Source organism: Melozone crissalis, unplaced genomic scaffold (assembly GCF_028551555.1).
Source record: "Melozone crissalis strain CALT ecotype California unplaced genomic scaffold, PUWL_Pcris_2 ptg000019l_1, whole genome shotgun sequence".
Classification (NCBI taxonomy): domain Eukaryota; kingdom Metazoa; phylum Chordata; class Aves; order Passeriformes; family Passerellidae; genus Melozone; species Melozone crissalis.
In genome coordinates, this window is record NW_026535797.1 from 22,540,441 (window position 1) to 22,555,123 (window position 14,683).

At 36.8% G+C, this 14,683-nt stretch overlaps 1 protein-coding gene across 1 annotated transcript in view; it reads left to right on the forward strand.

Moving 5' to 3' along the window:
• The window catches only part of LRMDA (leucine rich melanocyte differentiation associated), a 605,897-nt gene that overhangs the window by 504,785 nt on the left and 86,429 nt on the right, over nucleotides 1–14,683 (forward strand). The window contains exon 6 of the mRNA XM_054276517.1: nucleotides 4,460–4,544. Coding sequence (XP_054132492.1) covers nucleotides 4,460–4,544 — 85 coding nt within the window. The remainder of the gene's footprint in view (nucleotides 1–4,459; nucleotides 4,545–14,683) is intronic.

Sequence of the window (14,683 nt, forward strand, 5' to 3'; positions counted from 1 at the left end):
CTTTCAAGAGAATAAGGGAATGCTTTGAATTTGAAATGCTTTGAATCTTAAGCTCCACTCTTTCTGTTAAATGTGAAAAATTCTCTTTACTTTCTTGTTAAAGGTTATTGAAGTTAGAAGGCCAACCACAATATAAGATCATTGTTCTCCTTGTTGTCCTAATATACAATAATTTGACTACTGTATTGGTAGCATCACATCTGAAAATAAGCTGCTAAAATATCTGGATTGAATATTTGCTAAGGTCAAAGTCATGCTCTTGATTATAGCTGAAACACTTTGTATTATTGATTAGATTTAAGAGTGTCAGAAGTGGAGTTTTTGTTTACTCCTGTGTTTAGAAATACAAAAATGAAATGCGCAGTAGAGACATATTATTTGGATAGCAGAGTCATTTAAATTTTACCTTCTCAAACAATGATTCAAAGAGAATTGGCTTGTCTGAGTTCCCCCTTTACTTCCTTCAGCAGCTGAAATATTTGAAGGAACTTGTGTGGTTGCCAAAAATAGCACAGCATTTTATTTTTTAAAATTTGTTTTGATGCAGCAGATGTACAGTATGTCCTGACACTTCACATGATGTTCCCTTACTAGTACCATCCAAGTATTGCATTTTTCATTGCTTGTAAAGTGGAATTCAGGGATTAAACAAATTAGCCTTTTTTTTTTTTTTTTTTGTTTAGTCTAATTAGATTCCTCCACTCTTGAGAGCTAGCTGTTGGTGTGTGGCTGACAATTTTCTTCTAAACGGGTTATTTTTTTTTCCGCTCATTAAAGTGACTCTAATTTATGCTGGAGTTTAGCAAAGACAGCTGCTAACTCGTGGCTAAGTCTGCTTGGCTGTGGAACAAGGAGAGTGGGAATCCCCTTCCATCAGGAGCAGCCTCCTCTGCTGGTAGGGATGCTGTGCCACCTCTTGGTTCTACAGAACGTGCCAGGGTGCTGAGGTGGGTGACAAACTCCAGGCAGCCCATCTGAACCCTCTGGTGAGCCCCCGGCTGGGGAGGGGACAGCCAGAGTGGCTGTACTCTGCCATATGGAATGCTCCACTCAGGGCCTGCTCTGGCATATTTTCTAGTCTCTTTATCCCTTCCTCCATGCTTCACCTTTTTATTTTTTCCCTACTGGTTGTATGGTTGCTAAGTTCATAGAAAAGAAAATATGTTGCAAATAGAGTTCTGATTACCTGACCATTCCCTAGGATTGAATAGTTAAAGATTTGGTGTACTGCTGCTCTCAAATTTAGTTTTTGATGTTTTGTTGTGGGGTTTTTTTAGTTGTTTGTCGGTGTTTTTCTTCCTGCTTCATCTTCTACAATGTCTGTAATTTTGATGAACATGCTTTTTGCAGTCTATTCAGCATCAACTACAACAATTTGGACAAAACACACAGGTTAATATGAAGAGAGGTACCACAGTTTAGTAAATGTTTGGTTATGTCCATAACAGGGGGGCTGTGAGGAGTCTAACTTTGTCTTGTAAGTCTTAAACCAGGTACTGTGATATACTGCAAAACTTGAATGACTTCAAGGTTTGCAAAACTACAAGCTTCTTCTGTAATAATACCAATAGAATTTCTCTACTGAGGTATTTTGTGACCTGTTTCTATAAAATTGGATCTACCAACCAGTTTAAACAGCTTTCCTCAAAGCTATTTGTATGCATAGTTACTTTCCACTGCAAGAACTTCTGATGCATATGTCACCAATACTTGAAGACATAACTGTCACATGTCAATGCTGTCACTGTCACAATATTCCTGTGAATATTAAGAGTAATGCAATCTATACAAATCTCTTTGGAAAATAGCTTAGGGCCAAATGTCAGAATGTGGTAGAGAAAACAAATAGTTGTCTTTCTGCTGGTGCACAGGCTTACTCAGAAACGTGATTTGGAACTTGAGACAGTGCTTGTGCAAAACAGTCCTAACCCTGGATGATATTCCATGGAATTAAAGTTGCTCTAACTGCATGCTTAGCTCAAAGGTAATGAAAACTGTTCTATATTTGACAGGGAATTATATACTGTACATAAAATAACAGAAAAACACCAATAAACAAACCCTTCTTTCTTGTGTTTCCTAAAATTGGAAATAAAGCTAAATTGCCCCTTCACTCCAATATCCTTTTTAGAAGCTCTTGAATTTTGCTCACTCAGTGGTATATTGCTGAAATGGCAAAGTCTCTTCCAGTAATTTTAGGAAAAGCTATCATCAAGCTGTCAACAGTCTAAATTGAGATTAAAAGTACCAAAGAGAAACCTTCACTATTACCAGAGTCCCAAATAAGTACACTTGAATAGGCAGATACCATCTAGAGTGTACAGTATGAGACCACTTATTCTTCCAGTTTTTTGAGTGATTTACAGGGATGAAGCACGATGTTAAATAGTGACATTTTTCTCCTTTTCTTACTCAGAACTACTCAGCCCAAAGGAAACATGTAGTTGTTCTTGGAATTAGTTTCAAATATCACATAGCTGGGTCTAAGGAGTTTCTGTCTCTCTCTCTTACATGTTATGTGCCCTTGGCTCATATTGGTCATGAGAGAGATTTCCAATAATTCATCATCCAGAGGAGATAGAGCTGCAGGTTTGCAGTTCACCAAAAGCAAGGTATCATTCGTTCTGGCTGCAGGTGAGAGTTATGTCTGTAGCAATATGTCTGTGGACAGAGGTTCCCTGAAAAGGGTTTATCATCACTGGTGAGTCAGCAGAGCCAGGATATTCTCTATTTTTATTCATCTCTGATAAGTAGTATCCTTGCTGTTTAGGCAAACTTGCTTCTGTTAAATTCTATTAAGATGTTTATTTTGATGCATGATGCATCTGCATGTTGTGACCTGATTTTTCCTAAGGACAAAAATGAGGTTGTAAGTATGTCTGGCACAGAAATTGATGGCTGGTCTCCAAAAGCAAAATCTTAGTATGCTAATCTAGTCAGTCACCTCTTAACATTTTATGTACTATCATCTAGGAATCCAACAGCTACAACAAGGAAGATTTCTAAGTTACAGCCTTTAACAAACTATTATCAGAATTAACTTTCATTGTTACGGATTTCTGATTATTGTTCTTTGGTTTGGTCTGGTAATTAAAATTTGAATTAGTATTTATGCTTTTTCTTCCCCAAAACACTGTAGCTCTATTTTATACTTCTATATTAACCACACATTGGAGACCTGTGGGTTCATAAATTTTGAGGATATGTTCAATTATAAAGTCAGTAAGACTGAGGTGAATTCCTTTGATTGACTTTTGCAGCTTAGAAGTCAATATATCATTAGGGAACAAACTGCACAGAAGATAGCAATTATTTTCTCAAGACTCCCTTTAGTGAATTATCATGAGATTCAAGAAATAGTTTATCTTTTGTATTTTTCTCTTTATTTGCCTTATTTTTTCTGTTAGAAATTATCATATAACTTTCAGTGAATGCTGTCCTTTGTGTCTTCTATTTAAACACATGATCTTTTTATGTCTGTTGAAATGGGTAGGTTGTAAATACTCTAGAGCAAACTCTGTATCTGAAACTGAACATATCACTACTGTGTCACCAGTCTAAGTTAAACTGAACTTTAAAAACTGACAATGATTCATATTCAGCAACACAATTCTTTATTTTCATGTCTTCTTCTAACTGCTATTCTGTAACTAAAAAGCAGGATGGTAAATGTGGCTTGTTTAAACTTTATTTTATATATGTATATGTATCTTCAGCTGAAACATCCAATGGAATGAAGGTTAGTGTACTGTAAACTGTAAATAGTTCTTCAGTCTAATCTTTTAAAATTAGAATCATAGGATCTTGAGACTTGTTAGGGAGAAAGAGTTGGGCTTCTTTGTCCTTTAACACTTTACTTTTAAGGGTTCTGAGCAAGTCCTCTTGGGTGCTTATTTCTTTTACTAGACTTCTGCTACAGGTTTTTAGTGTTTATTGTTAACAATTCTATGTACTTGTACACTTTTTTTTTGCATTATAGGCACTATAATTTTTACTAGATCCCTTCTTTTAGCTCACAGGGAAGTGGAATGAGAAAATCATTTGGGATTTTTTTCTTTAGATTTGAAAAGTACAATATCTTAGCCCAATTTCCTATTTTCTATCGCCTTTCATTTATATGGACTCATTCATAACTCTCTTTAGGTAAACATTAATCTGTTTCAGCAAGAGGAAAAATTTTGACATTGCCTAAAGATTTCCTGACAAAGATGGTAATTTTTTTTAAGCTGCCAGCTATGTGAAAAGATTAATTTAGTAATGATACATAATGCCATTGTGTAAACTCTTGTGAGCGCAGCAACCTTGAGGAGCGGCAAGGAGCCTTAACAAAAACAAATCAATCCTTCATGGCTGGCAACTCCGTGCACCTGCAAGCCTAGCACTGATCCTGCAGGTGCATCGCTCTGCCTGGTCCCTGCCCTGCACTCAGAGCACTGACAGTGTTTGCTTTGTCACACAGGCCTCCAGTGCTGCTGCCTCTGCCTCTCCAGAGATGCACTACACACCGCTGCCTGCTGGATCCAGAGACCTCACCAACCACAGAGGTGCGAGCTCCATTCTATTGCTATCGGCTTCTGCCGCCTGATAAGTTTTGCTCTAAGGCCTTCTCTCTCTTAGGTGCTGCTGCATTTCACAGAGATCACCATGCCTTTCAAGCACTCTATGAGAAAACCATAGCTGTCAAGACTACAGATTTTTAACTCATATTAAATAGGATTTACAGGTAGTCTACCGGGAAAGCAAATAAATCTATGGATAATAACGCTCAGTGATTTTTGCGTGTGTGTATGAGAGAGAGAAAAGTGTAAAGAGATTAGACTACTTAAACATTGCTAAATAGATGATTACGTGCAGCATTTGTAATTTTGAGAGAATTTGTAAACTTTCTAATATTTTTTAAGTGAGAGCTTTTTGGCAGTTTAGAAATTAGGACCATAATTTTGAAATGTTAACACATTTTCATTGCAATAAAAAGGGATTCTTCTCTGTTTTTCAACATAAAAAGTGGATCAGTTTTCAATTTCCTTTTTCATCAGTCCTTAGAATTTAAAAAAGCACCTTGGGCAAATTCACAAATTCCTTCTGCATACCTATGAAACAAAAAATTCAGGGAACAGGTGTAAAACTGAAGCAGTCAGGAGGGGTGCATTCCAAGCTTTTTCTTTTTTTCAAAAAAGATAAATTTGTAAAGCATGCAGCACTTTTTCATCTTAAAACCAGAGTAAAAATTCTCTTATTTATTTCCCATATTACCTATTGATTCTCCATTGATCATGTGTACCATTTGTCTGTAGGCAGGGGTTTTTTTGGATACCAGGATCAAAGTCAGCCTTATATTTATGAATTGATGGTAGCTTAATTTTAATGTGTGTTCAAATTCTGCAGCACTACAGAGGATGGAAGCAGCTTTAGCAGCATTCCATATTACTTGATACCTTCTGAAAGGATCAGGCAGGTAATGCACCTGAAGAAGGATCTGTGATTCAGGTGTGAAGGATGAGGAAGGCAGGTGATTAGAACTTTATTTGTTGCAGCCTGTATCACTGTTGTGCTAGAGCTGAGGATGAATCTGAAGCTACATCCTGGCCTTGGTTTAGATTGCTATGGTGCAAATCAGATGTCCTAGAAGATTGCTGTGGTGGAAATCAGATGTCCTACATGTGCTGTGGGCGCATTGTATTCCAGCACTGAGCACACATAGAAACTGATATGTTTTAAAGAGAAAGGACCAATCAAAATCCTGAATTTGAGCACAGACTTGCACTTCAGAGGTTACAGAACAACCTCTCCCCTCCAGGAAAGCCTGCAACCCAGTGCCCTCCTTCTCCACCCACCCTCTTCCCCCCCATTCCCAAGACAGGTAGATTTGATTTTCAGATAAACATGTTGCTTTTGAGGTTGGGTTTCTGGTGTTGGCTGAAATGGCTAGGGTCTACTAGCAATAAATAGAATGACAGAATCTTGAGAAATACCTGAGTTATACAGAAATACTTCCAAAGTACCCTTAAAAGCCAGGTATCTTCAGATTTTTTATTTAGGTAATAGTGTATTGGAAGTGTGGCTTCATGGCTGATTTTGTTATCCAACTTGACAAAAGGAATTCCAGTCGTGTTGAATCAAAATCTGTGTGCCTGCATTATTGATTGACTCTTCTTGCAATACAGCAGTTGGGTGGCTGCAGTAGGTGTTGCGGACACGTCCAGCAGGTGTTTGCTCAGAGTGGGAGCTTGCCAGGCTCTAAGTGCCCACTGTGCTCACCAGGCTTTCAGAATGCCTGCCACCTTGCCATGAAAGAGGAAAATTATATTCCCCAAATCACCAACTTTCTACCCTTAGCAGTTCACATAATTTTTATTACTTCTGTCTTTACTCTTCCCAGAAATATTCTGCTCTGCATGCTAAATATGCTGCAAATTTCCTTGTGATTAAGCACAGTTATAAATAAAGGGAGAAGAGCACGTCATCCAAAGAAGGGGTAAAACTGGTCCTTAAAGAGACATTGTTAACATTATTTGATTAGTTTATATATATCTGTATGCATGTTCGTATATACACATATTCACAAGGAAATAATTAAGGACACTTTCCAAAATTGCAGGTCTTGGAAGAACCAATTCCAAACTTAGAACAACCTACTGGCAAGGCCCATTAAGTCAATCAACTTCTTTTATACAAAGAAAAGTTCCAAAGTTCCCAAGCCCATAAAAGATTAATTGCAGTCAATAGAAAAATCTCCGAGGAAAGAATGAAATACTTAAGCATGCTATTTTAGGTTCTGAATATCTTCAATTTTTTCTTCGCAGAATGCTTTCAGTGTTGTAAAGTGGAATTGAGTCAGCTGTTGCATATGTAAATATTGGTGGTTTTCAATGCATACTGGAATGAAGAATGCTGTAAGTTTGTAATTTGTCCCTGGAGAAGCTTGTTTACCAGAATCTTCAAGTCTGGCGAATGGTTTGGTACAGCTGCAAATTGATTTTTAGGGGACTGGAAGGGGAAGCAGGAGCAAGCTGGATGTATTTGCTTGGTACAGTTTCACTTGGACATTTCTCACTCTATTTAGCTATGATTTTTACAGAGAGAACAGAAACATATAATTATGTGTGGGTTGCACCATGTGTCTTACAGCTTTTGTGTTCATGCATGCAGTATATAATTTCCAGTCAGGATCTGGTCCTTTAGGCTGACTCCATATTTTGTACAGACCATTTTGGGAATGGTGAAAATCTCGCTTTCCATTTCAAAGCCCACAGAAACAGCATATGACAGTGTGATGTGAGATGGAATGATAAGGAATGATAACTTGAAATATAGTGAGTGTTATATTGATGCTTGAGTATATAAGTACATGAAGAGAGAAATAAATATTCCATCACGTTTTTAAGCTTTAGAAATTTTTTCCCCATCTTGGGAAAGTTGTATTCCCTTATATTGCAGTGTTGCTTAGACCCACTTTTCTAAGTTGAACCTTACCTCAGTTCCACTGTTCATTGTTTTCAGTGAAAAATCTAAAGTCCTTCCATTTGGATTTTGGGCATCTGACAGCAACGTGACATGATTCTTTATGTGATCTAATTGCTATCCTGTTAGACAAGGCTTCCAAAGTGGTAATTTTATAACTGGCTGTATTTTTGTTTTGATTCCAGAACAATGATCTCAAACTTCTAAGGGTCTTTCCATGGTCTTTGTTAAAGTAGGCTTTTGTGTTTTACTTTATATGGACTTAGAACCCAATTATTTACCTGGGAGAAGTTTGTGCAGTTCTCTCACCTGGTTAAAATAAGTGAGTTAAAGGACACAGCCTCCTGTCGTAAAAGTGCTTCTTTTCTTTCTATATTCTATACATTTCTTGTATTTTCTAGCTCTCAAATTTTCTGGTGAAATCAAATATATGCACCCCACATTCCTGTCTGCTTTTCCAGATATACATTTTAGTTTTTAAATAGAAATAGCCATGCCCCACAAACGTAATGAAATGTACTGACTTTTAGAAGAAATTTTTCCAAAAATTTTGGACTTATGTAATTATTTTTTAGTGATTTGCATGCATGTACCCTTCTGTTCCTTACTGATAATTTATTAACTGGATACATATCTTAAAATAGAAACTTAAATTCTTAATAGTTGACATTGGTGACAAAAATATTTAAAGGATATTTATAAGGATAATTTGTCTGATGTGTGGAAAAAGGCTCCTCACCCTTTGCCCCACCCAAGTTGTATGTTTGGTTTTTTATAATGGCATCCTTGCTTTATGTGTAAGCATTCAAACTCAAATTGCCTTCTGAAAAGTACAGTACTTTCCAGTTGATGAGGAAAATAACAGTTTATCATTGTATCTCTTCAGAAGCAATATCACTAAATCATGGCTATCATGAAAATCTGTTTTTCCATACAAAAGCATGTGCTGGATGCCTTTCCTATAAGCAGTTATTTTATAACATTGTGTATTACCTGATTTACTTGGAAACATATTAATTTGCCAAAGCCATTTGGTTTCCAGTAACAATTTTCAGGTGACTCCTCCCTTTCTGTGCTCTTGTTTCTGGGAAAAAACAGTGGTAAGCCTACCCCATAGCTTACTGGTAAAAGGAAGGAGGAGCAGTTTCCACTAAAAACTAATCCTGTATTTATGTAAGTAGTTTTTCGAATTTAGCTTGGATTTAGGCCAAGGTTTAATAGTTCTAATCTATTATGACTTGTAAAAAACTTCCTGAACAAATCCACTGTCCTGTTTTGGCATCTCTGCAGGTAACTATCCAAGCATCCTGGTATGTGCAGTTATTACATTGTCTTATGTTTGAATGATGAGCGTCCAAATGAAAAATTGGTATTTATTTTACCAATATGTTTCAATCAACAGACAGATGTGTTTTCTTATTTTATGATCTGGTCTTGATAGTCATCAACTGCATTCAAATCTCATGCCCAGAAATCCAAGAACAGAATATTTTAAAGCTTCTTATTAACGTTCTAAAGGTAATTTTATAGAGCCTTTTTGAACAAAGGAAATGAGAGGTTGCTTTTGCTCAGTTTCTCTTTGTCTAACAGAGTTGTGCTGAAGGTTTCTTTTGGAATTAAATCTTTCCAGACTTTCCCATTCTTCAGCAAACAATCATAATTGTAGAGAGACACCTGAACTTGCAATGTTTCCTTTTTCTGTGATTGTTATACTGTGCTATTGTTCCCAGAGTACTTGGCATAGTAAATTTTCACTAATGACTTGTATGTTCACACAAAATTCCTCCAGATTGATTGTTGGGATGTGCCATACAGAAAACCAGTAGCTTTGTAGGAGTCTAGATAAGTAGTGACCAAGATAAAAGTGGACTACAGAATGCACAGCAAGGGTTTAGCCATCCAGTTGGGCAGGAATTCACAGTCCAGTACTTGTTGAAGGATGTCTACTTCTTTCAAAATTTGGTGTTGAAGGAAAAAAATAGAAATTTTGGAGAGCAAGAAGAAGTAGTATAATTAAACTGATTATTCTCCAAGGATTTATCTGTTCTGTCTCAATTTGCTCAGCTTGACCATACTTTATAGATATTCTTATGTTCATATGGAACTAGTAATGTCCATCAATCCTTCCAGAATTTGGTCGAGAGTTTTAATATAATACTTTAAAATATTTCAAGTAAAATTGACATGCACCTCTTAATAATAAATGTTAATACGCAAATTTCTTATTCTGCACATACATTGTGAAATGCCATGCTGTCTTTAAATCACTGACATAAAAAGAAAAGGAAATTGCTTTACATAAAGCTTACTTCCAGAAGGATAAGTATCCTGTTTATATTATCATTGTGGTCCTCTCTGTTGTTGTTATTGACACAGTTGTTAGGTACTCGTTGTGTTTTCAAGCCAGAGGCTTATTTAGAGTTTGAAATTGATTGCTGGGGAAGTTGCAAAGCAATTTATGTAGCAACTTATCATAATTAGTTAGTTTTCTTAGTGTGAACTGCACTTTATGCTTGTCAATTGATTTTTCCGTGTAAATGCATAAGGCACTGTATTCTGTCAAAAAACCCCAAACCCCAAAAACCCTATGGTTAGTACTTAATCATTCAGTTAAAAAAGTGTATCCATATATTTATATAAGATATATTTGCTTTAACGTGTTTAATAACTAAGGATAGGATGAATAAGAAAATTCCAAGCAGATGCACTATGTCAAAGTTCTGTATCAGGCAAAGATGCTGTGAACAGTGAGATATTTTCTTTATTGTTTTACATAAAGTGTCCTTTGAAAATAACATCATTTTTAACCTGCATTATGTTGTGGTGTGTCCTAGACTGAAGACTTCTTAGGCCAGGATCTTCTCATCATGAGATTAATAACCTTAGACAAACAAAAAAGTTCTCAATAGCATGGAACAGACAAGATCATATTTTCCAGGGAAGGAACACTCAAAAATAAGCTGTGACATTTCCTATTAGTGCCAGGAAATATGTCCCAACAGTGAGATGTGATGTGGTCATGACTTAGCCTCCAGGGGAGTGGGTGGAAATCCTCTTCTTTTGACACTCTGGGAGAATGCTAAAATAAGGAGTCTGTTATTAAGAAAAAAAAAAAAGAAAAAAAGAAAAAAGGAAAAAAAAAATCCCATGTGGTCTGCCTGTATATGAAGTGAGAAACTGGGTTCTAGTTCCTTAGTTTTTAGTTTGGAAAATAGACATTAATGGAAGCTCAAGACACATGGGAGAGGCATGGAAAGCAAAGTGATGTATAGATGAGTATCAGTGTGAGAGAAGACTTGGTTAAAATAGATTCTGTTTTCTGATCTCAGTTCCCTTTAGTTAAAGGGATGTGAAGAAAAAATAAATCCATCAGAGGTGAATAGGCATTTTCTAGTCCAGATGTGTGGGAAGGCAATGCAGAAACTTAAAGACTTGTGGTGCCAGGTGTTCCTGGTGCAGGTGGGAGAAGGGCAGAGCAGGCTTCTCTCATTTCTGTGCTGGTGGCTCCTGCTGGTGCCCACAGGCTCCCCCAGCCTCGCACCAGGAGATGAGGTCAATGTACTGACTCATTTCTATTTGATCACTGGGGTGCCCGGTTTCTTAGCTCTGACCATGATTTTTCCCTTCCAAGGTGGATCCCAGTTTACTGCTTTCTCAGTATTTCTGATCCGTTTGCTTTGTGGGGAGAAGAATGGGCAGAAGGAATGAATGGAACAAAGTATGTGGGGAGAAATGCTAGAAAGCACAGTTCTTAGGGAAGCGCACTCCGGTAAAATGCTTCCAGCTGATAACAGAAGCCCACCTGTGTTGGTATTTGCCAAGTCTGCAAATGCATAAGCCAACTCTCCCAGTTTTGTGAACTGATACACAATCAAAAATTTTGCCTTTCAATGGAACTGAGAGGTCCACTGCCCACACATGTGATTGACTCATCTCTCAGCTGTGCAGTGTTTTTTTGCTGGGCACTCATGAAAGAACAGCTTAAGGAGGGTCTCATGCAGTTCCTTTCCTGAGCCCTATTTTATTTGTTTACTGGAATAGAACTGCCACAAATAGCTGTGCTGTTTGTGGACCAATTTGCCTCACTTGCTCAGTAGTGATAATTTCTGCCAGCATCTGCATGTTTGTCTGTAAAGCACAATGACTTTCCCAAATGTGGAATAAATTGTAGTTGGATTTGAGTGTGACCTTGACTAATATGGTTCAAGAAATAAATTTTCTGGGTCATTGGATTCATATTCTTGTCACTTACAGGGTCAACAATTTTCTGTCTGTGTACACAAGGAATGTTGGATTTGAATCAGGATACTGTAGATTATTAAAACTTCAGCATAAAAATGTATTATCTTTCTGTATATAGCAGTGATGGGAGCAACTAGTTATGTGAAAGTAAGTTGGGGTAAATGAGGTGGGGATGATATATAAAGTGACTTGCAGTTTTGTGTAAAATCTTTCTTGATGGCCAGAAAAGTTAAGATTTGGTTTTAAATGACAGCATATTTTTATTTATGAGCCTTCCCTGTGTTCTGTGGTTTGAAACTGAACCCAAGGGGTGCGATTGAGCTGACCAGAAGTTCCAAGAGGATCACTTCCTGGTGTGCTGTGTCTCAGTGGGAATAAAATATGTGTGTTTCTCTGCAAGAAAATTTTAAAAGAAAAAAAAGAGAGTAATTAAGTGGTTAATCAAATTCAGATTAAAATATTCTTAAATATCTCAGGTGCTGAGCAGAAAATTCCCATTAGTATTCTAAGACTGAGGCAGACTTTAATAATTATCAGTATTTTTTCCCCAAATATTACAGAGACTTTCATTTTTCTACAGTGTGCATTCCCTGATCTGTCTGTTGAAGACCTGACCATTTCCCATATTTTTGTCATTCTGAGGTTTTTCATTGTAACTTTTTCCATGTTTGCCAAAACTAGCAGTCTAGACCCAAGTCACCCATACAAGTGTCACATCAGAGGGAATGTGATTAATGAGGAAAAAGCCTGTAACTTCATATTTTTGGTAGACTAGAGAGTGTCTGATATTTCACAACATAGCTCATTTTGTCATGCTGGCAAGACAAAAACATAAGAATGCTCAAGCAGGGTGACTAAAAAGTGGCAGAAATGTATAGAAAACACTGCCTTCTATAAGTGGAAACTTGGGATCCAAACCCATAAGCCTACTTCAAATCTTTGGATGTATAGGAGAGCTAATGATGCAGTGTGTATACAACTGGAAATTAAAAAAAAAAAAAAGTAAATTTGCCTCTTGGCCTTATAATTTTTTACAATGAAGAATTCCAGTCATCAGCCACAGTATTACAGCTCTTCCAAAGAAGTTGGTTCAAAGCACACCAGTGCTGTGCAGATCCCGTCTCCTGAGAGATCCCCGTGTTTAGTTAGCACTCTAGTCTAGCCTGTTTTTGCAGGAGTCCTCCAATTTTATCATTCAGGCATTTTTATGGCCTCATTGGAACAAATAAACAAACATCTGGAATCATGTGGTATATTTAATTAAAAACTTTTTGTTTGGCCAGAAATAGTAAAATCATGAAAAATTGCCTGTCTCCAGGCTCAGAAAGGCCAAATGATGAAGCTGTTGGCTACAGACAGTTTTACAATGTATTGAAATTCATAGATGTGCACACCTGCTGCAAGTCCCCCCCTTTTTTTTTTGATTCATAACCATTAATGAGTGTTTAGTGCACAGATTGTAGCCCTTGTTTAAATGGGAATTTACTGTTTCTAATAACATATAGACACGTGTTGATATATTCCATACAGCCTGTACTGTTCTGTAGTACACAGACAGGATAAAGCTTTATATTATTGCTTAAAGGGGAAAAAAGAAAAAAAATCTTTATGGTGCATGTTCCATTTCAATATTTTTTCGTATGAGCATGTTTTAATTTCAGAAGTAATAAATATCTGCCCCATGCTAAGGGTCTGTGTAGCAAATGTTGGAAATGTGAAAGATGGTGTTTTCTCAGTAAAATTAGAATCTGTAATGAAAATGTAAATTTTTATTGTTACGTTTAATGTATTTTTGAGGAAATTTTCAAGACATTCTTGCTTTTGCAGATAAAACTGTTTGATGTCATGTGAGATATTACTCTGTGGTCACAAAATATTTTACAGACCATTAGTATTTAGAAAAACTAATTTTTCTATTGGGCTATTATCTATTTGAAATACACAAATATAGGCTTTTGAACGTATGGGACAGAGAATTTTATTTTTGAGTTTGTACATCTCAGATTTTAAATAGCTGAGACTTGTATTGAGAAAATGGCATGCGCACAGAAAGTAGTACTGCATCCAAACGTTGTTCACTGTTCTTCATATTTCTCATGATTAAAATAATATGGCCATTCCATTTTGAGTTTCTCTGACAATTTAGACTTTTTAGCAGGATAGGATGGATGGAATACTGACATGACTTTGGCCACTGGCCTGTAGTTGGTGGTACTGACCTGAATGGAGAGGATGTGGGTGTCATCTGAAAAAACACTAATTCCCACATAGTAAACACATGTAGAGCCCTGCTTTAAAAAATGGGGGAGGGAAGCAATTTCCCCCACAGTCAGAAGGGCAGCCATCTGCATAACAGCAGTGAAACTGTTTTATCCCCTTGTGTGTTAGTTCTCTATAGCCTGCACATCTTGCTGTAACATCTATGTGTCTTTCGAACTATGAGCAGCCAAAAAGATGCAGTGTATTTTGCATTTCGTTGTTTGGTGAGCGCTGTGTATAAATGAGTGAAGGGCCCTTTTTTAAATTTGATTTCAGGAAAGAAAAGGGTAACTTAGGGGGATTTCATTGCATGATCTTATGCAAGAAGAGAAAGCTGTCAGCTTTTTACTGGATATGAATATCTGTATTCATGATCTAATATATTTACTGATCAAAGTTCCTTACAGAGCTCTGAAAGCAAATGATAAGTAGGTTGATGACTTCCCTTTTTTTTGTTTTTTGATATTTTTGTGGTCTGTTAATAACCTCACTGTAAGAAAAGTAAATGATAGGAAGCCCCATTACATCCTTTGCTAACTTTGTATGCCCTTAAGCAGAGAGATCACACCTGGGGAGAATAAAGGGAGGAGACAGAGAGGTAAATAATAAGTATAAACAAGTGCAATTTTTTTATGTCCCTTACCAAACAGAGGATGGCTGATCCTTTTTTGTTGATATTCATTGTGTTACCTTTTACAGTCAGAGATATCTGAAAATTGTT